The sequence below is a fragment of the Myripristis murdjan genome, chromosome 17 (genome assembly GCF_902150065.1).
Source record: "Myripristis murdjan chromosome 17, fMyrMur1.1, whole genome shotgun sequence".
Classification (NCBI taxonomy): domain Eukaryota; kingdom Metazoa; phylum Chordata; class Actinopteri; order Holocentriformes; family Holocentridae; genus Myripristis; species Myripristis murdjan.
In genome coordinates this window covers 11,763,181-11,785,156 of record NC_043996.1, presented here as the reverse complement: position 1 = coordinate 11,785,156, position 21,976 = coordinate 11,763,181, and the positions used below count along the sequence as shown (strand labels likewise).

Genomic DNA, 21,976 nt, shown 5'->3' with positions numbered 1-21,976 from the left:
ATGTATTGCTACTGTAGAGAACAGCTGGGGTATTTTTATACTTCATGAATTTGAATCAATCACAGTCACTGCAAATAAAGTGTTTTCATTTCTCTGTGAATGTTCACAGCAGGGAGAAAGATAATGGTGAGATGAGATTGCCTTGTTTGGGATTCGCACCATCAGACAGTGACACAAGCCTGGCTTGTTTTGTAATGCAGGAAAAGGCCATAACCTTCCCAACATGCTGTTCTGCTGTTCAGAGATAACAGAAAAAAAAATGTTATCAGACTGATCTGCACCATAAAATGTCCCCATCTCCCTTTAGATTCCCCAAACCTCCACTTTCACCTGCAGTGTGCTGCCACATGCAACATTTATATCTTTTGCAATTCATTCTCTATAGGGACCTTTACTTTAGTGTGACATTTATTTCTGGTTAAAGGGGAAAACAGTAGTGAACATTCACAAAGAAATTGCATACTAAGGTGAGGGCAAGTTCAGACACTCAGCGGCGACTCTAACAACACGTCATTATTGATTAGATATGAATTTTTTCCACACCATTGCTTTCATTAAAGTGTATGAATGCTGCATGCTACTGCACAGCTTTCAAACACACTGCTGCACAGATCTCTTGTTTTTTCAAAGCTGACAAGCAGCCCCAAATCTCACAACTGGGAAGCAGGAGGAGGGGTGGGCCGCAGATGTTATAAATGTCTAAACTGAAGTCCAAATGGCTGACAAGAATAAACAGATAAATCATAGCTCCAGTATTGCACCAGACAAGAGACAAGAGGGCAAATTATGATGCATGTTTCCACTGTTTTTTGAAGAAAGAATGTGAGCTACATCCCTTGGAGATGTCACCATTTATTGCTTTTTTCATATGAGCTATTGACTGATTGAAGTTTGCTTGGAAATGTGAGGTGGAGATCCTGAAAGCTATTCTGGGTTCAACGCTGAAAAATTGAACAGGAACGAGACAGGAGGAAAAGGGCAGGCAGGCATGACAGCTCTGCTTGAGTTGGGACCACATACTGTACAGAGAATGTAAAAATATTAGGAACATCCCTTCCTGATACTGAGTTGCAAACCCCTTTGTGTAATCCAAATCTCAGATCCTTTAAGATCCTTAGAAATCCTTCTCTAACTTGTGCTTCTCTGTCTACACCTTCTCTTTTTTGACTTGGCTGGATCTGATCAAGGAAATCAATACTGGATTTTGGCTTTTGCACGGATCAGCCTCATCAGTGAACTTCATGCGCGTCAATCAAATCCTCCTAATATTTAATATGTAGGAAAAAGCACCCACACAAAAGGTCAAAAGAGTTGTTATTTGGCAAATTCAGCTGCATTAAGTTGCATTAAAGGCACAGTTCACCCAAAATATAAAGAAAGCTTTATGCAACTCCTTCCAGATGCTTACTGTGTGATTTGATGAGGTTTCCAGTCTGCCATGACCTTTCCTGACCGTGATCTGAGACAGATACAGTACGCCCATGTTCTTTGGCACAAAATATTTCCTAATAGTTCCTCTTAGCTTTTGAGAGCTGTGGAGTATGCTGGGTATCTGTGTCAGAATTTTTGGAAAGAGCTGTTGCATCTGAGTTTTTCACAAGGAAAGTTTTGGCAGGTTGTGCTCCTTAAACAAATACCCATCCTGCCCTGTTGTTTGGGGTCCCAAGGGAAAACTGTGATCACGGTGGACTGGAAACCTCACCAAATCACACAGCAACTATCTGGGTGGATAGACTTCCCCAGATTAAGTGGGAAAATATCTTTTTTGGTATTTTAGAGTAAACTGTTTAAGCAAAATTTTTATAGTCATTCTTACCAGGCTAAGTGTAGAGGAGTTACAGTAGAGAAAAGCATCACCTATAACAGACAGTCAAAAACACTTGATATTCTGCTGCTGGATATGGACACTTTTTCACCTACAGGAAACAATAAAAACTATCTAGAGCTATCAATAACTGTCACTTTAACAACAGTAAGCTGCCACTGTGCCCATATTTTGCCACCATTGTTCTTTTGGTATCCTTTGGGATAAATCACCACAGACCGGCCAGTTTGTAAACATGAGCGCGTTGTCTGTGAGCAGTTCACTGACATCATCTTCTAGGATTTCTGGCGATTGAAATTCTGATTATTTTTTTTTTTAACAGTTGTCTCTTGCTGCCATTTGGAGCTACCAACGTGTGAAGAACAAATTCTTGGAGAGAGACCCAGCTAATAAAGTAAAATGACCCTCAGCCAAAAGCAGCTGCAGCTCATTTACTACTGTTGGTGCAGATGTGTATGTGTGTGTGTGTGTGTGTGTATTATTCACTCGCGTGGGGCTGGTACACCCCCAGCAAATTCAAATGTAAAAACTACAGAAAAGGCAACTGATTTGAGTTCAAGCGCAAATTTGCTGATTCTAAAGAAGCAGGTGGTGAGGACTCAGCCTCCCTTAAGGGCTGGGGGGAAAAATAGTCCACACTCCAAATTTTCAACACCTCCTGAGTGGCAGGTAAAGATGGGGGGACAGAGAGAGAAAGTGTGAGAGAGAGCGATAGAGAAAAAGAAAGAGAGAGAGAAAGGAGGAGAGAAACTGAGAGCACAAGGACAGAATATAAATGCCTATTACTTCCTGTCAACAACAAGAGAATATTGGCAAGGAGAGCAACCACCACCCCAACCATTCTGCACTTGCACAAACACACACACACACACACACACACACACACACACACACACACACACACACACACACGCAGTAATACAGACATAGACATACACCTCCAGCATGTATTATGAACTATGAATTTTCTGCTTATTCCAACACTCATTAGGATAAGACATACCCAGGGACACCAAGGTAGGCAAGGATGAAATATGATGCTTATTTTGGGCCTTTATTGCTCTCTGTGCATTAGAATTGTTGCATTTATTAAACCTGCCTGAGCCACCTAGGCAGAGGCAGTGTTTCCAAAGGGGAATTGTTTAAAGCGCTGGGCGAATAGAGTGTAAAATACCGACTGTGTGCATCTTTAAAATCTTTAAAAACTTCAGTGTTGCTGTGTGATGATTAGGATTGCTGTTTATGAGTTGAAAATGAAATGAAAGATACGTTACAAGGACAGTTCAACTAAAACACACAAACACACAAAAATATTTTCCCACATATGATTAGTGCCATCTCTCCATCCAAATACTTTATGTGTGATTTGGTGAGGTTTCCAGACTGCCAAAATGTTGGGAATGTGGGAATGGGCTTTGCTTTAGGAAGCTCAAACCATGAAAAATTTACATGTGAAAACTCAACAGCAACAGTTCTTTCTAAAAAAAAAAAAAAAAAAAAAAAGAAGAAGAAGAACAGACCGGAGTCAATCTTCAATTTTCTGATGAAATATTTATTATGGTCACATATAAAGCACCACTGGGCTCAGAGTGACAGAGCTCTCGCAGGATCTCGGTCAGAAAGAGCCCTGATATTAGGAAATGATACACATTTATGTTCTTGGGCTGGGCCTGCCCCGTACAAAGGTTGGACTTAAACGCAACGGAGAATAATTGGCCAGTTACCCGGACATGGACAGGCCAACCACTGTCCACGCCTTGTTTCTAGAATGTGTGATCCTATGTGTGTGAATGTTGACTGGGCGTGTATCTAATGCAACAGACCTAACTAACAAGATACAGAAAGTACATCTGGGTCCTGTTTTATCTGTCCTCTGCTTAGCAGTCAAGCTGTCCTGAACTATACAATACATTGGATAATGCAAGAGACAATCGAACTATAAGGCCAATTGTAACAGATGGGAGGCAGGGAAGATCTCAGCAGACTGGAAACCTCACCAAATCACACAGAAACTCACAGGTAACTAGAGGTAAGTTGGCTAATAGCTTTTTTTCATTGTCTTGTTTAGCATTTTGGGTGAACTGTTCCTTTAACACGTTAAGGAAGCATATGTTAAGCACGCCGCATGTGTTGCAACATTTTCCATGTATTACTATGATTACCTGACCTACACATGAACCCGTGCATTTCTCAAAATTATTTCAAGTAGTGAGACGTGCACAAGGAGACATAATTGGAGAAATGTATGCATGTCACACAGGAGAGTGACACAGAGGCACGAACACGAATCTCGAGGCTTTTCACAGTGAATAATGTAACCTTAACACGTCTGGTGTTGTGTTGTTAACCGCCATGTGTGAACTGATTCATGTGCAATCTGCTCCACACGTCATGTATCTCCAGTGCAGTCTTGTCTTGTCCATCACACACACACACACACACACACACAGAGAAAAATACAGGCGAGTTAAATGGTGCCAAGGCTAACCTCGTTTTTCCTCAGCGGCTATGAAAGGAGCATGAAACGGTCGTTTGACATGTCTCAGTGTGATGGATCACCTTCATCAGAGCACAGGCTAAAAGTGAGAAAGTAATTTGTGATTGCACCCCACTTCTGATGCGGTTAGGGCTTTTAATTCCACCTTTCTTATAACACCTTTCTGATAGAGTTCAAGGTTGGATTGTCAATCACAGAAAGTGCAAGTGAGTTAACTTTTAATAAGGTCACTTGGGGGTGTGGACAGAGAGATATTATTGCAGAACCAAGACCTGCCTGTCCTTTAAACAGTACAGTTTATCAATAGTATTTAATTGCTGACTTGCAACGTTAAAGGAAAAATCCATCCTTGTATACAGTTATAATTACGTTATATTTATTTTGTGGTTAAATGTCATAATTTACCTGTCATGGCTTTGCTTTAGTTAGTAATATCCTACATTTCCTGGAAGGAGACTAAACTTGTGGCTTGCAGTCAAAGGTGAGGGTATGGGCAAAGATAACTAACTACTGTATGCCCATTACTGAAAACACAGTATGACTTGTGGCTGCAATGCATTATGGTATACTGAAGCTGCTGGAGAAACTGGCATATCTGTCTCCAGGAGAGACTAAATTGACATACTGGACGTGCATATCCTGCCATGCCCGCTTCAGAATGGCTAGTAATCATTGCCTTCAGTTAAGGTTAGGGTAAGGGTTGGGTGTGATTAGAGTTAGCCAATCAGAGATAGAGTAGGGGTGGGTCTTCCTGCAACATGCACATGTAGCATGTCAATTTAGTCTCTTCCATCTGTCTCCTCTACAGTGGATTTGTCCCTGAATGATTGTTGAAGGAAAATGGTGATTCTAGAAAAAAGCCCTTCTTCTTTGACTTTCAGACACTAAAACCTGACATTTCTCATTATTTTAGACAGGTGAAACATTATCTACTGTTAAACTTCATTGTAACTGCAGTGGAAATGTCTCCACATCCACACAAATTTTAAAAATTTCCCACCAAAGAACAAAATGGACCTTGCAATGCAAGGTACTGTACATCGCCAGTAACTGTTTAATACTTGTCAAGTGTTTTCGTATAGATTTTTCCTTTTATTTTTTTTAATTTATTTTTTTTTTTTATTTATCAAGACATCATATAACAAAGGGTTCCCACTCTGTCTGATGAAAATGAGACTTTTCCATCATTTCCCATGGTTAAAATGTGTAATTTTCATGATCTATAATTTTTTTTACCCTTGACCAAAAACACTTCAGATTCAGAGGCCTTTTAGAAGTTTATTATTCTTTTTTTATTCGGCAGGGCAAGTGAGCGTAACTGCAGCACAATGGGAAAAAAATTCATTTACTGATTAACTTGCTGCTGATTTTTTTTAACCTGAGCCCTAAAGCATAAAGTTTCCATGACATTCCATAGCTTACCCTGAGAATTTATTAAATCCCTTGACTTTACCTGACTGGAACAGACTTTTCCAATTTCCATGACATTCCATGACCTACGAGTGAGAGCCCTAACCTAACATCTGGACTAGGACTTGCTGACCTGCACAAAATACTAATATGCTCATTAGTATGGTGGTAGCTGTTCTTGGGGAAAACACAACAAGATCACAGGTTTAAGCACAGCTCCCTACAGAATGCAGCAACAACAATAGTACTGACTGTTTCCATCATGCAAAGTGTGACACATACTATATGGTACAGTCTCCCTAAGGTATTGATGTAGCCTGAAACCAAAAATGACGTGTAACCTTCATATAAAAAGCCCTCATGTTTGGTCTGCCACCAGTGCTACAGGTACCTTCTTCAGTCTCTTCCAATGTCCAATGTGACAAAAAGCTGTAAACAAGACAGATTGAGAAAGAGAGAGACAGAGAAAAAGAGAGAGAGAGAGAAAGAGAGAGAGAGACGGAGCACTCTGCATCCCTCAGAGATCTATAAATACACTGAAAGCATTAAACCCTAAAAGCATTACAATCACTGTGTCCCCTGGGTATGGAGTCTGCCTGCTGCCTGCTGCCTCTTCATAAGACTACCACCACTGAAATACTGGACGTCTGAGGAAGAAAAGTCCTTGGGCTTAAGTCTGTCTGGAGGTTCTGCATCAATTTATGAGACGAAAACTGGGATATTACAGCCAGATATTGATTGGCGGCATGTCGCTCGTACAGTGCTGTGTTCTGCTGAGCAGGGCAACAGTCAGAGTGGTGTTCATTGCGAGGCATTGATGTTGGCCTCTGTCACATTTGCCCTGGTTCTTTTTCATATCTTTTGACATCCGTGGTTTCACATTTATCATATTTTCTCATGCAATACAAGCGTAAGATGAGCTCACAATGAATCTCCAAAAAGTGAAGGCAGCCATTTTTGAGTTAAAGAGGGCACGACATTCAAATTGTCAGTAATGACTGACTGGCGACCTTCAGAGACTTTTTGCAAATGAATTTCAATCATTGCAAATACAAGGGCAGCAAAGGCAGGCCACTTTGCCAAAGGCCTGTCTGGCATTTCAAGGGTTATTTCGATGAACCTTTATTTTTCCCACAAAGGCACAAGGGCGGGTGGGTGGGTAGTCCCTGAGCCCCCCACACAGACAGGTCTGGGAGGCCTCAGCCAATTAAGATCCAACTGCTGCTGTAAGGTTGACATCCTCTTACATTATTGCCATGGCAGCCACCGAGCTGCAGGCAACAGATTAGAGAGTGAATGGTGTTTCTCTGTGGAGGATGTAGATGAGTCCTCCCTGGCGCCTCCCCTCTCTGCTCTCTCCCCTCATCCCTCCCTCTCTCCCTCGTTCGCTCGCTCACTTTCTTCTCCATCTTTTGCACTGTGCCAGCATCCTCACCCTCACTCTCTCCTCCCTCTCCTCATGCTGTCATGCATGCATTTGTTGGCCTCATTAAAGCTTCATCAACTCGAAAAACATGGAAAGACACTGAATTTTTCTGGCCAGAACAGACTAATAAAACTAAAGAATATACAGATCGCAAAATAGCATGCCTCAAAACATATTATATTGTCTAATCAAGGTGTTTTTATTTGTTACTATCGGTAGCAGTGCTTCTCAGAGAGCATCTCTTGATAAGTAAGACACACTATTGTACAGTTAATGTAAATCAGTCTCTAGTGTAAAAGATTTTCCTGGAAGCTGCTGTTATCAGTCTTCACATGAAGCCATGGAGGCATGTCAACAAGGAAAAAAGAAGAAATAGATGCACCCAAAATAAAGAACATAGACTCTGATTTTGCTGGAAAGAAACCCTGGTCAAAGCGATATTACACTGAAAGCAGAATTACACTGAAACAGATACATGGTATCTAAAATATATGCTTGCCTAGCAAGTGGCTGCTTGTTATTCATGAAGCACTATGAGGGCAGCACTTATTTAAATTCAGATCGTTAACTTTTTGTCATCTAAGGGCTATAAGGCTATGAAATACTTTGTTTTTTTTTAAAGCATTTTATAACTAAGGAGGAAACCCGCATCAACAGAGTTTTTTTGTGAAGTTTGGGTCTAAACTGGATAACTGTAAAAACTAAAGCCATGCTGTGAAATTCCACTTTATGTCAACACCGCCAAACTTCTGTTCCCCTGTGTGATTTTCATGCTAGCAATGGTTCAGAAATCAAATCCCTTTGGCGAATTATTCAACCAAAGCAGCTGATCTACTTTCATCTGAACAGCAGCCTCAGCGTTTGCATCGCACAGATAACAGTGAGTTCCTGCTATCTGCATGTTGAGCCTCATTTGATAGCATGGGCATTGCTTTGAACAGAAGAGAATAAAACAGGACAGAATGAAACAGAATAGAACAGAATAGAACAGAACAGAACAGAACAGAACAGAACAGAACAGAACAGAACAGAACAGAACAGAATAGAATAGAATAGAATAGAAGTAGCAGGTCTATTGATGCACAATGGCTCAGTGAACACAAATCATAACATACAACACTGGACGAAGGATTTTATTCCAAAAGCCTCACAGCGCTGTGAGTGTAATGATGTAAATGAAGTGTAGGGGCAGATGCTCTGTGCCTGGGTGGCCCCAGGGGGAGGGAACGCCCTCACCCTCTCTACTCTGCCCATGCAGGACCATTCAAGAGGGCAACACAGTCTGATGGGTGCAACATGTTAATTAACAGAGTTAAGATGGTCAAGTTATGCTCTGCCAGCCATGTTCCCTGCAGCCCGTGTTTGTTGCATGTATAGTTTCCTCGAAGTCCTTTTACATTATAAAGGGCTATTACAACAAAACTCTCTTCATAAAAACTGAGAGTATATTTACCTTGGTGTGGTTTGAAAATGTGGCTTTTGAAATGGAGCTTTGAATACGCTACTTGTTTTTTTCTTCAGCTACTGGTCCCTTTGATGGTGAACAAAAAAAAAAAATGAAAGAAAGAAAGAGAAATTATGCAGACACACACACACACACACACACACACACACACACACACACACACACACACACACACACACACATAAACGCACATGCACGTCATTCCCAACCGGTGTGCAGACACACTGAGTCTTGAAACTTCAATCCAGCGTTAGCTGTGCAGCTTGAAACTCCCCCAGGAGAAATGAGGAGCCTCTGGCAGAACAAAACAGAAGGAAGAGAGTGGAACAGAATAGGACAGAGCAGAACAGGTTATTTTCTGTCTCCTCTGCTCCTCCAGTCACGTTTTTACCTGCCAGAGATAAGACGGCGTGTGTGCGTGCGTGTCTGTCTGCGTGTGTGTACCAGTGCTCCTGCCATATACAGTACGACACACCTTAAAAGAAACCCCAATCCAGAACACTGCTTATAAATACCTCTAAAAATTGAAATTATGCACAGGCTGTCCATGCCACACTGAGATGAAAATCTTGGATTAATTCAACATCACACTCACAACATGATATGATACCCACTTGTCCGACATAGATTGAGAATGCAGAGAAAACTGACTTTTTACAGCGACGCAGTGCAAAGCCACGATTAATTTTTCAGAGGAGAGAGACCTGCACGTCTCTATATAGCCATGTGTGCCACAGCACCGAGGTCAAGCCAGAAATAACTGACACGGACAAGCTGGATGAAGAGTGCTATGTTTTCAAACCACAATGCAAATTTCTTTCTCTGAACTGAGCAATCCACATCTTGGCAAAAGTGGTTTATTCTAAAAGTTAAAGGAATGTTCCATCCTCATTGCTGTTTAAGGGTTTTCCACTGACAAACTTGCAATGCACACAGAGAGCATCAAGCTACAGTGGAATCACAATGAAACAGCATTTTGAGGGCATCTTGCTTCTTTAATTTGACGTATTTCCTGTTCAAACGGGTCGCTGGGGTGGAGTTTAACCCAAATCAAAAAGGTAGAGAAAGGCAGTTTTATTTGATGGGAGGAGCGTGAGTGTTCACACCTGCTAGTTTCTCATTAATTCACCCATAAAGATGCAGTGTTTTCTAGGATGAAGTAATGGGATTTTGATCAAAAACAAGTAAACTCATTTGAATTTACCTATTATTAAATGGGTGAATATGCTGAAATGAAAAATTAGGAAACAAATTGAAAACATTGTCATTTCATTGTGACTTTAATGGGAGAAAGAAGTGAGCTCTACCTCTTCAATGCTGGATTTCTCCCAGCATGTTTGTGTAACATCACTACAAATTATCACAGAGAAGCTCTTATTGGATTATTTTTTTAGGGCTTGACACTGAAACCTGACATTTAATGCTTCTGTTGTACAGTGTTGATTTTTTTTTTCTATTAAACACCACTGTAGCTGAGTTGTGAATATCTCCCAGTGATGTCACTGGATTAACTTTTGATAAATTAGCCACGGCAAAACAAACATGAAACATACCACAAAACGGCACGTGAAGCGCATGAAAAGGTTTTAAAAAGCATTAATATGTTTGGGGCTGGATTTTTCTTTTAAACGTGTGTGGCACTCTTTCAAGATGTTTGTTTGTGCGTTGGAAGAAGCATCAAAGACATCACCTGAGGTTCATGCCAATTCATGCTGCATGTATAAAGATAAAGTGAAAGAAGAAAGTATGAGCTTTTTTGATTGAATTTTCCCATTTTTTTTTAGTCATAATTATGGCTAGGTCACTTCGAGTCAGGATTTAATGCGTTTGCACGGTGCTTGAAGTTTTCTTTTTTTAAAAATCAGAGCATCTGAACTCTGCCAAAACAGCCAAGATTGAAATATTGACAGATGGAGGGATAATTTCTGCCCTCGTCTGAAGAGTTAATTGGCTTCAAGAAGATGGAGGCAGGACGAGCGAGAGAAAGAGAGAAAGGAGAGAGGGTGGGAGGAAGAAAAAGAGAGGAAAAAAGGGAGAGAAAGCGAGAGATGTGGAGGAAGGGAGTAAGAGTGCGAGGCTGATAGGCAGAACACTGACTGAAAAACACTTTGGCAGACGAGAGATATACAAAGATTAAGAGGATGGGGAGAAATAGTGAAAGGGTGAGAAAAGAGGGGGAGACAGAGGAGGGGGGCAGCAGAGAGAGAGAGAGAGAGAAAGAGAGAGAGAGAGAGAGAGAGAGAGGGAGAGAAGGGGCAACCCTCCTTGGCTGTCACAGCAATTTACACTCATTAGCAGAGCTCTCCCTTTGAAGCCCTTTATCTTCATGCACACGTTTCACAGGCTGGGCAAAAAGAAAAACACACACACACACACACACACACACACACACACACATATACACAAACATGCTTATGCACATAGATAGATGCCTTCTCGAGTAAAAACAACCCAGAGAGAGAGTGAAAACACACATGTTCAGATGCACACAGTGTGATCGTGCTCAGGTCCTCTTCTAATTATATAAGCAGTGGCTCCTTCCTTATGTAAGATGCCTCCCCTACGACTGACTATCCATAATGCATGAAGTCTTGTATTTGGCTCATGGTGACTTAAACACATCCTACCTTCCTCTGCAGCCTCGCTGTATCTGGGCAGACCAGAAAAAAAAGGGGGCCGAGAGAAGGCTCGGGAGCTTGCTGCCAAGCAGACGGATGCACAAGATCACACAGTGAATATAAAACCACAGCTTGTAGTTAAAGGGTTACCTTGAAGCTGAAAAATGTGGGTGATACAAAAAGCAAATTCCTTCTTTTTGATTATTGTCTGGTGTTGGGAAGTAATGTATTTCATTTACAATGTAAAAGTGCAGCAGAAGAATACAATTTGAGGCATTTTGCTAGAAAATATTAGAGGTATTAATTGCCAAGCGCTGCACCAAAACCTCCTCAAGTTTCATTAAGCTACACTGCAACAATTTATATCTGAGCAAGTGAAGTTTCATATCAAGTGTTAAAATCTTGTTTTTCTTTACACCAAGTATAAAAATCTGCTGGTCAAACGAGATAATCCCACCCATTTCCAGTGCAGGTTCACTTGTTATAAATGTGCTGAAACGAGGAAGAATGAGGCAGATCGGCCCACTAGTGTCAAGAAAATTCTGAGGTTTATTAGGCAAAGTAAACAACGTTGAAGTCAAACACCTCACTCAACGTCACTGTGCCTCGTAAGATCAAATGTATTAAGCCGCATTTGACTGGAGCATTACATCACAACAGCAGCGAGGAGGGAAAATGTTGTGATAATCCGGCAGCACACTCCTTCAGAACACATTATGTTCTGTCACATTACAAAAGACTATCTTGTTATTATCTTTCTGTGAGAAACAGGAGCTCGAGGGTGTGTTTGTACTCTACAGCAAAGCAATGAGCCTTGCATTGACTTTCTACAGCCCATTTGGCAAGAAAAAAAACAACATCAAAAAAGTGAGATTTTAAACTCGACTGTTTTTTAATGGGAGCATTAGAATAAAATGTGATTTTTGCTACTTATCATATAATGAGCTCAATACTTTACTTTTTCTTTCTCACTCAGGTTTTGCTTAAATCTAACACTTTCATAGAGTGTGTGTCTCAGATCATGAGAGTTTCTTTGGAGCATTTGACTGCTTTTTTTCTTTTCAACAAATTGGGAAACTGGACTGGCAGGGTAAAGTCCTGAAAAAGTTGCTCCAGCAAAGTATGGGATGGACACTATGTTGGATGAACAGTAGCATCAGTCATTGATTGGAGGAAATGGGAAAAAGGCAAGTAAAGGAAAGACGAGGCTGAAGCACCGAGACAGAAATAACACCAAATGGCAAATGACAGGGATGAAGAAAGGAGATAAAAAGTTGGACCATGGAGAGTGAAAGAAAGAGGTAGAGAAAGAGACATCTGGTATTCCAAATTTTACCATGAATCCTTAACAAACATCTGCACATCTGTACTGTACATCCCATATTATCCAACAGTGAAAAACACTGGGATGGCACTTGAAATAAACAAAGTTATTTATTAACAGCCTTTCGGGTACTAATAGGCTACACAATAGCTAATTAAAGTATTGATCTTTCCTAATGACTGCTTCTCTCGCCTATTACAGAAATCTCACCACAAATCACGTCATGAATATTTATCTATGACTTTTAGATGATTATCATGAGCAGGCAAAACATGGTGGTGACAAAGACACAAGCTGGAGCTGCTGAGCAACACAATCTGAGTAATCAAGGGCTCCTCTTCATGAGTGTCATGACGTCAAAGACGGGGGCAAGAGACAGTAAAGAGACCATGCAGATGTGTCCAGATACTATTAATGCCATCCAATAGTGACTATTTATTACATTAATAATGCCCACAAGTGTTCTTTACTGAAGTTATGGGTACAACAGTGATGCAGTAAGTGCAATATCAATAGGACTGCTGTAATCGCAGAGAGATCCATCTTTTTAAGCTGCACTGCAAACACCCCCATTTTAACAAGACATTCACTGTTAAAAAAGCAAGTAAAAAAATCTGCCAGTGGGATGAGATACACTACAAAAATCCCCATCTTAAGAAGTAATTTAGTCTCATATTCAGTTGTAAAATCTTTTCATCAATCAAGTGACAAAAATCTTTGAGTGGAATGAGATAACCCCACTTGTTTCCACTGCAGTGTCACTTGTTTCAGGATTTTTTTTTCTGGGGACAAGACTAAATATGAAGAAACAAGGCAGAATAAGGAAGAGCAGAACATGTGTATCAAGAAGAAAAACAAGATTTTTACACTGAATATGAGACAAAATGACTTGTTAGGATGGAGATTTTTGGCAGTGTTTTTTGCAGTCAGCTTGGGTCCAGAATGTTCTTGAATAATTTTTTTAATACATGAGGGCTGATTTGCCTACCTCCGAGTGATTTTGACATATTTGTGCTTGTTGTGATGAAAAAAGAATCCTGAAAGAAGTGATTATGCATTGGAAATCAAATAGTGTTATCTCATCCAACTGGCAGGTTTTGTTTCACTTGTTTTCCCCCTGGCTGCCCTCGCTTGAGGGGTATAAAAATTATACCTCATTTCCTGTTTGCACATCTCGGCTATAATCTTTGTTTGTTTGTCACAGTCAGACTCAAAGTGTTGTGGGAAAGCTCTGGGAAGTCCAAATATGCTTTGTGCAAAATTTGCGGGAGCGGTGGCAAAAAAAATAACAGGTTTTGCATAACATTCACACTGGCAGAAATCTATCAAGGCAGAAATGAAACTAGTGTGTGCAAAGGATTCACGCTGAGTGAAGGAATGGGCTGCAGGAAGCGTTCTTGGCTTTTATTTTTCAGCTGAGTAGTGATAGAGAATTCAATTATACTGTATCCACCAAATTTGGTGACCCCGGGAGACACAGCCTCTGAGCTCAAGTCTGCTTTAAGGCAAAAAAAAAAAAAAAAAAAAAATGAAGAAACAGAGGAAAAATCCAAACAGGAACAGTGGGGCTCCTGCATCTGCTGTGCTCGAACCTAACCTCGCTAACTAGCTTCCTGATTACTGCTGTTGTTTATTGCTGTGCTTTATGGGATTTCCAGTGAAGTCAAAACACATTCAGGCTCTCCAGCTCTGATTAGCTGAGCCACATTTGAAACCAGCATGTCAAATGCTCAATGAATACGCTCGTGTGACCATGCATCTCATGTTGCTCCAGCAGTTAGTCAAATCCCCAGCTGAAGGGCCCGCGATTGTGCCTGCTTGTCAACAGTGCACACTTGGCAAGTCGCTGTGCTAAAACTTCCCCATTTCATCAAAAAGGATCATCAAACTCGAGTTACAGTTTGTTAGAGTTTTGTTCATGCTGGGGCTGGGATGTTAGGATCCACACCCTAATTGGATCAAACCAAACAACCACAGCAAAGAGTGAAGCATTTGGGCCTAATTTTCTAACTAAATTGGAATTCATTTGTTGTTTCTAAACATACGGAGGTATAATGTTTACCATCTCTACGCTGGGTTTGCAGTCACAGTGCTAAAGTCACAGCTTTGACAACATGCGACCACACAGACAATTTAAATTTTGTTCATGTGCTATGATGGATGAAAAGCTATCTAAAAATGTCTTACATCACAACTACTGCTGTTTAAAAAAGACTGTGTCAATCAAACTTGTGATTTATCACTTCATATTACTGATCATGATTAAGAGAGACTGTATACATCTTACAGAGGATACAGTCAGAGGACCGTCGTCCTTTAGGTCAAAGTTCATGGATTCATTTTTGCCTCACAGACCCAGCTGAACATCTGTTTTGTTTTGGGGTTTTGTTGTTGTTGTTGTTGTTGTTGCTTCATCGCTCGATGTTGGTAAAAGCACACACGGGTGATTTCCCATGAGAAACACATCTGAGCATACAGTGGATGTAACTAACCTAACAGGGATGTTTTGTTGAGAAACAGCGGATGCCAGCAGGGAATGAAGCTTCTGCTGACCTTCCCTCCGCTCAGCAAACACAACAACAGGTAGACCGACCTCATAAATGCAGCTCAAAACAAAACTTCAGTGGACAGGTGAATTACGTTAAACGGATGCTATGAAGGGAAGTCATCTCCTGATGTTAATTTTTTTTTTTTTTTTTTTCAAGCAGTGAAGTTACTCTCAGAGTGACAGGATTGATGACATTGCAGTGAATCAATATAGTTTCACAGTCAATACCCCTCGCCCGGCTCCGCTCAGCGTAAAATATTTGTAATGAATCAGTTTAGACTCTAGGCTGTTTATCATGCCTAATTCTCTACTTTGAAATAGTGTGAGACAAATAACACTGCTGATTTAGGCTGGCACTGAATCACTGGCTAGTGCTTGGCCAAAAACAGCGCATGGAAAAAAAAAAATCATTGGAGGATTGTAAAGAGCAGTGAGCTCTGTAATGGCCCTCTGAAAATGTCAAATTCCTCTCATAATGTTCCCATCAAAGTTGTCTGGAACAGAAAGATTGGAATGGCCTTGGTACCTAAAATGAGTGCCGGGCCTCTAGAATAATAATAGGAGCACGCACACTGCATGCGTGCACTCCACCTACACACAACCAGCACATATCTCAACCAGGACCGCCTACACTAAGACGTAAACATGCATGCAAATGAACACCCAATCCCAAAAAAAAGATGTTTTGCTCATGCATGGGTGCGCGCAAGTTCACAAACATAATCTCCCCCGAGAAGACACAACAGCAATTTCAGCTTCGCCATTCAGATTTTGCCAGACAGCCGCCTGAGAGAGTTTTCCTTAAAAATGAAACAATGGAGGAAAGGCAGCACAGTAGATCAAGGGGAACATGGAGACCTCCCATGTCTCCTCTGTAGTTTTCCCATGGTGGACCCAAAGAGAGAGGCACACAGACAAAGAGCATAGTCAATTATTCACCACATCTTGCTGCAATCCATTACTCTGCATTTATTATAGATTGTATGGCCAGCAACATGCCATGCAAGCATGAGCAGCTCCTCTCCTGCTGCAATACATCATACAATATAAAAGCAACGCGCTGGCACTGTACTGCAAAATAAAACCCCTCTTAAGTGATTTATTTTCATGGTCAGTGTTAAAATCTTTAAACAAGTGTGAAAATCTGCCAGTGGGATGAGATAATCCCACTGGTTTCAAATGTTAATCAACTTGTTTCCAGAATTGTCTTGAGTCACGTGTCATCGTCTTGATGCCAGTGGACTGATCTGCTCTATTCTGCCTTGTTTAGATGTATTTATATTATCTTACCAGGTGAAACCAAACTGGAAACAAGGGCATCCCACAGTTTTTCACTTGTTTTCACTTTTTAACAATGAATATGAGACCAAATGACTTGCTAAAACATAGAATTTGTGTTGTGTGACATGGGCGGACAGGGCAAGTACGAGCGAGCAAAGACATGCAAGTGCAAAGAGACAAAGGTGCGCACACACACACACACACACATACACACATTTTCACTCCAGCAGACACGAGTACAGTGCTATTTCTTTGCTGTCTCTCGCTTTCTCTCTCTCTCTGTCAACAGTCTTCACCCTGAAGAGTGACAAGCCGTGATGTACGGCTGCTGCCAACTCCACCATGGCAGTCACACAGGTAAGAAAACCACACAATGGAGAAGACACACACATAGACACACGCACACGTGCACACACACACATATCATCATCCACATCATCATCACATATGAGGGCCCTGCAGAAGCTTCACCTAGAAATGTGTGTGGTTTAGTCTTCCCAGGCAATTCACCCTGAACATCGCTTGCGTGACTTTTAAAAATTTTTTATCCTGTGGCAGTTTTTATAGATGTTTTTTTATAACCGTACCGCTCGCAAGCAGTGGCTGAATAAACGGGCGGTTTTACATTTTACATTTTAGCCCGTTGGCTGACTCTCTCATCCAAAGCGAGTTCAGTGTCTTGCTTAAGGGCACTTTGACAGAACACATCATGGCTATGAGACAGAAAGATGAACACATGATGAACACATGAAAGGATGGATGGAATAGCAAAATACCTATAACAGTATTCAGACAAGCACATAAAGAGACACACAACGTACTGCATGATGGAAATATCATCAGATTCATCATCATTTCTTCAGGTAAGAGAGTCACACTGGAGATGCACCAGTACCAATACTGGTATTGGTATTTGTAATGATACCAGGCTAGAATAGAGTAATTTATCCACTTTTAACAGTTCATTTATTTGATTTTGATTTTCCTTTAAAAAAGTGAAAATTTGTTTGGAATTTGTGTGGAAACAAGTGGGATTATCTCACACCACTGCCAGATTTTTTTTTTTTTCATTTGTTTTAAGAAAAACAAGACTGAATATGGGACTACATAACTTGTTATATAGAGTTTTTTTTTTCTTTTTTTTGCTCTTTTTTTTTTTTTTTTTTTTGCTTGCACATTATCAGAGATTTTACCCAAGACAAATATCAGAAATAAAAGCAAACTGTGTTGATTCTCTCCTTTTTTGGCACACAGAGGCCTGTATTTCTCAAAAGGTGGGAGAAAGAGCATTTGAAAAAATGGTGCATCCCTATGTCAGACACATGTAGACGAAGATGATGATGACAATTACAATGGTGGTGACAGTAGTGAGATGCTTAGGGGAAGGACGGGCCGACTCACTTCCATGCTGGTGAGGTTACAACGGTGGGTCCCAGCAAACCAGCCACTGTTGGAGCACTGGTCAATGTCCACATCCTGCAGGTTCACATCCACACGAACCACGCCCCTAAGAAGAAGAAAAAGAAGGAGAAGAAGAAGAAGAAGGAGGAGGAGGAGGAGGATACAATGTCAGGAGGCGTAAAGAGGGGAGGGACAGAAAAAAATAAGCAGAGAAATCAAGAGAGAAGATGGCGTGAGGGGAGAGAGGAGTAGGAAAGGAGGGAGGAGAAAGATTAAAGAATGGAAGAGGGGAAATAAAGGAGTGATATACACTAGGCAGCAAATGGAGGAGGGCGAAGACAAAGTAAGATCAAAATAAACAAAATGGAAGAGGCAGAATCAGTGGGTTGAGAACACATCATCAAGATAAGATTAAAGAGAAGGGAAGGGAAGGTGAAAGAAAAAAGAATGCAAGCAGACATAAGGAATGCAAAGCAAAGGAAGGCGGAAGGTAAGAGACGGAGGTGAAAATGAAAAGAAAAATAGGAGACGGTGAGGATGTGGAGGAGAGATAAGGGAGAGGGGAGGAGAGGGGAAAGGTGAAATGAATGGAAGAGGTTAAGCAAATTGGTGTGAGGTGGAGGAGAAAGGAGAGGGGAGGGAGGGCAGGCATGATACAAAAAAAGGGAAAATTGAAAAGAACGGAAGAGTGGTGATGAGGGGAAGTAAGGTCGAGGATGGAGAGAAGTAGCAGAGAGGAATGTATGAAATAATTTGAAGACATGGGTTTGAAGAGAAGCGAGAGAGGAAGCAGAGAGAGGCAGAGACAGAAAGAGGGAGAGGTGAAGGGAGGAGAGAAATCAGAGGCAAGAGAAGAGGAGGCAAGAGTGAAATGATTAAATCAGCATGAATACTTGCAAAGTTACATTTTACTTATGCTACTGCTAGCTGGAGAGAAGCAGGAATTACAGATGCACTTAATATAAACACATTTTCTCTTACTGCTTCAGGGAAAATATTCCAAATATGGCATCTAATGCTAAGAGTCCATTTTGTTTCTTCCATAAAAAGTATAGAAAGTTTTTTTCTTTCACATTTTCACATCATACAGTATGCTACACAGTGCTCCTTCAGAAGTCCAAAACTATTTAACACAAGTCATTTTGAGTTTTGCAAATGCACAATTGTCCTCAGTGGCCAAAATTTGAATGGCTACAAATGGCACCAAGGGTGTTACAATAGCAGAATTTTGGTAGTTAAAACCAACACCTGTACAAATTCCCAGAGTGATTCCCAAAGAAATTCCCCAATTTGTATCAACATTAACAAGTAAACAGAGACTTTTTCTGTGTTTTAAGTATTAAACACATCCTTGTAGGCTCCATTAGAATAAGAGCACTGAGTTACAAGGGCAACCATGAGCTGCCCTTGCCTTAAAGTAGAAAACAAAGTAGCCCAACAAAATACTAATTGCAGATTAGAGGAACTGTGTTAAATGTCCTGCTGTAACAATAAATACAACAGTGTAATTATGTGCTTTCATTTTGATTTACAGTCCTGAAAGCCTGACAGACTACACAATAACAGAGTTACACAGTGAGACACCATGGTGTGTCAATACCACGGATACTAAAAACACTAGTCCTGGTATTATTTTCAGGATAGTGGTATTTGACTTGGCGTCTAATCAATTCAATTAATCAAATGTTTAAAGCACCATCAGATTGGAATAATTTACCTATTTCAACCAGATCAACCAAGACTTCTCTGCTTGATCATCTTGATTCTGCTTGTTCCTGTTTTTGACTGCTTTTGATTATTTTGGTTTGGTTTTGATTATTTTGATTATTATGGTTTTGATTATTATGTTCTTGACTACTGTGCTTTGACTATTATATTTGCTTGTTTACTTTTATGTTCTGTTAATTTGATTATTTTTTATATGACAGGAGTAACAGAGACAGTGTGGTCAGGGAGGTTGGGAGAGCCTTGTGTGTATGTATTTATTCTTATGACATGGCACTTACAGTATGTCTTTTGTTGTTTAATCTCTGATTAGAGCCCCAGCTATTTCTACCAGAAGGTGATGTTGCCATTTGAAACCCCACTCATGGAAATCATTTGACTATGAAGCCATCACTGGGCATTTCTGCTTTATTAGACAGTCACAGAGGACAGAGACAGGAAGGACAGGGGGAGGGAATGACATGTAGCAAAGGTCCTGGACCGGATTCGAGCCCATGCCGCTGCAGCTTAGCCTTAGTGTTACATGGTCGTGCTCTACATGGCGAACCGCCGTGGTGCCCCCAATAGCAACCTCTTGAGATGGCCATTTTTTACAGTGTAAAGTTAATTACTCTTCAGGGATGTGACAGCAGCAGAGCATTAGAGGGAAAACCCCTGAGACTTGAACCAGTGAAGCTGAGGTCACTACCGCTATTGTCTTATTGTCTTTTGTGTCCCTGGATATTAGAGCCGAGCCCAGTAGAAGAAGGGCCATTAGAGAATCTCCCTCTATCTCTCTCTCTTGCTCTCTCACTCTCACAAACACACACACACACACAAACACACATAGAGAAAACATGCCCTGTCTCCTCTGCTTCGCCTCTCTCGTTCACTTAGTTACCTCACCGTCCCTAACGATTTCTGTCTTTGTCTAAGGCGATCTGCAGTAATTTTCTCACTATCAAGAGCGCACAAACACACACCAACACGCACAGAGATACGTTCACAGGAGTATCTCTCTCTCTCTCTCTCTCTCTCTCTTTACCTCTCTCTGGAAGTGTCTGACACCCATTACCTCCATCTGTCTGCTGGGAAGTGGAACAAACAGCCATGGAAAGAGGCTTTGGCTGCCACCTCTCTTCAAGCACCATAAATAGACAGAGAGAGAGAGAGAGAGAGAGAGAGAGAGAGAGAGAGAGAGAGGCCAAATCCCAACCAAACCCCAACACCAGGGGTTCTAAACTTATAAGTCAAAGGCCCGCATCTGATTTTCGTTCAAGGTCAGAGGTCCAGAATCATCAGTAGGAAAATAACATTTAATCAGCTCACTTATATCTTTCAAGCAACATACATTCAATTTCCAGACAGTCAAGATTTGAGCCTAGTCAAATAGCATTGTGCATTGCATACCAGTAGGACCTGTGGGCCAGGGTCCGGACTTTCAGAAGCCCTGCCTTACACACTCCCCTTATCCACTCCCCTCCTTTTGCACATTTGTGTGGCAGGTCCGCCACATTAAGGACTGTCCCAAACCAGTTAGCAGGTGGATGAGGACAGTAAAGCCCCCTGATAACAAGTCTATTAAGACTCGCAAAATTCCACTAAACACTAAACGGGAGCACATAAAGAAAGACAGAGGAGTTTGCACCGCCCCATCATCTGTGAATATTGAAGGAGATTAAAAAAAAAATGTTTTTAGGATTCCTGCATTACTGTACAAGTACTCAGATATAAACTACACAGATTACTACACAGATAAACCACCTACAGCAGATATTTATACAACAATACATTATATCAGAGAAAAAAAAAAATAAATATTTAACAACTAAAAACATAACTGTTCTAATATGAACTGTGAGCATTGCCATACTGGAATTTGTAAAAACAAAGAACTAACATGCCATGAGGTTGAAATGGACATATGGCAGAGATCTCTTTAGCCTCTCTGTCTCTCTTCACTTGCTTATTGGCTCCTGTCTTTCTGTCCATCCATCTCTCTGTCTTGCTCCCTCTCCCTGTCACTGTCTTCCTCTCTCCCTCTATCTCACTTTCATCTCTCTCGTTTTCACTTCCTTTGGCCTGTCCTCTGATTTATTTGTTCCTGAAAAAGCTGGAGATGTCCCCATTTTGCCCTTTGTCTTAATATTCTCTGACTCAGATTAAAGCCATGAAAGTATTTGTACAATCAAGACATTTGACGAAACTGTAGGGGTGCATGACGAGCTAACAAACTATTGCTGTTTTAGGACATGCCAGGTTACTGATTATCTTTGAATGTTATTTCATTAAAATATAATCTATCTCTAGGTATAGAACACTGGAAATATAGTTCAAGTTTATTTTGAGCCCCAAACCACTGTTAACTGCAGGGGTGCATGTTCAAAAAGGCTTTACGGGCCACGCGTTCATTCGTCAGATCATTTTCTTGTGAAAACAGAGCATGTTTCTGTTAGCCGTGCACCAGTTCACCAGAC

At 40.9% G+C, this 21,976-nt stretch overlaps 1 protein-coding gene across 1 annotated transcript in view; it reads right to left on the bottom strand.

The window, feature by feature from the left end:
* The window catches only part of gpr158b (G protein-coupled receptor 158b), a 72,316-nt gene that overhangs the window by 43,352 nt on the left and 6,988 nt on the right, over positions 1 to 21,976 (bottom strand). Inside the window, exon 2 of the mRNA XM_030074742.1 lies at positions 17,796 to 17,901. Within this exon, the coding sequence (XP_029930602.1) occupies positions 17,796 to 17,901 (106 nt within the window). The remainder of the gene's footprint in view (positions 1 to 17,795; positions 17,902 to 21,976) is intronic.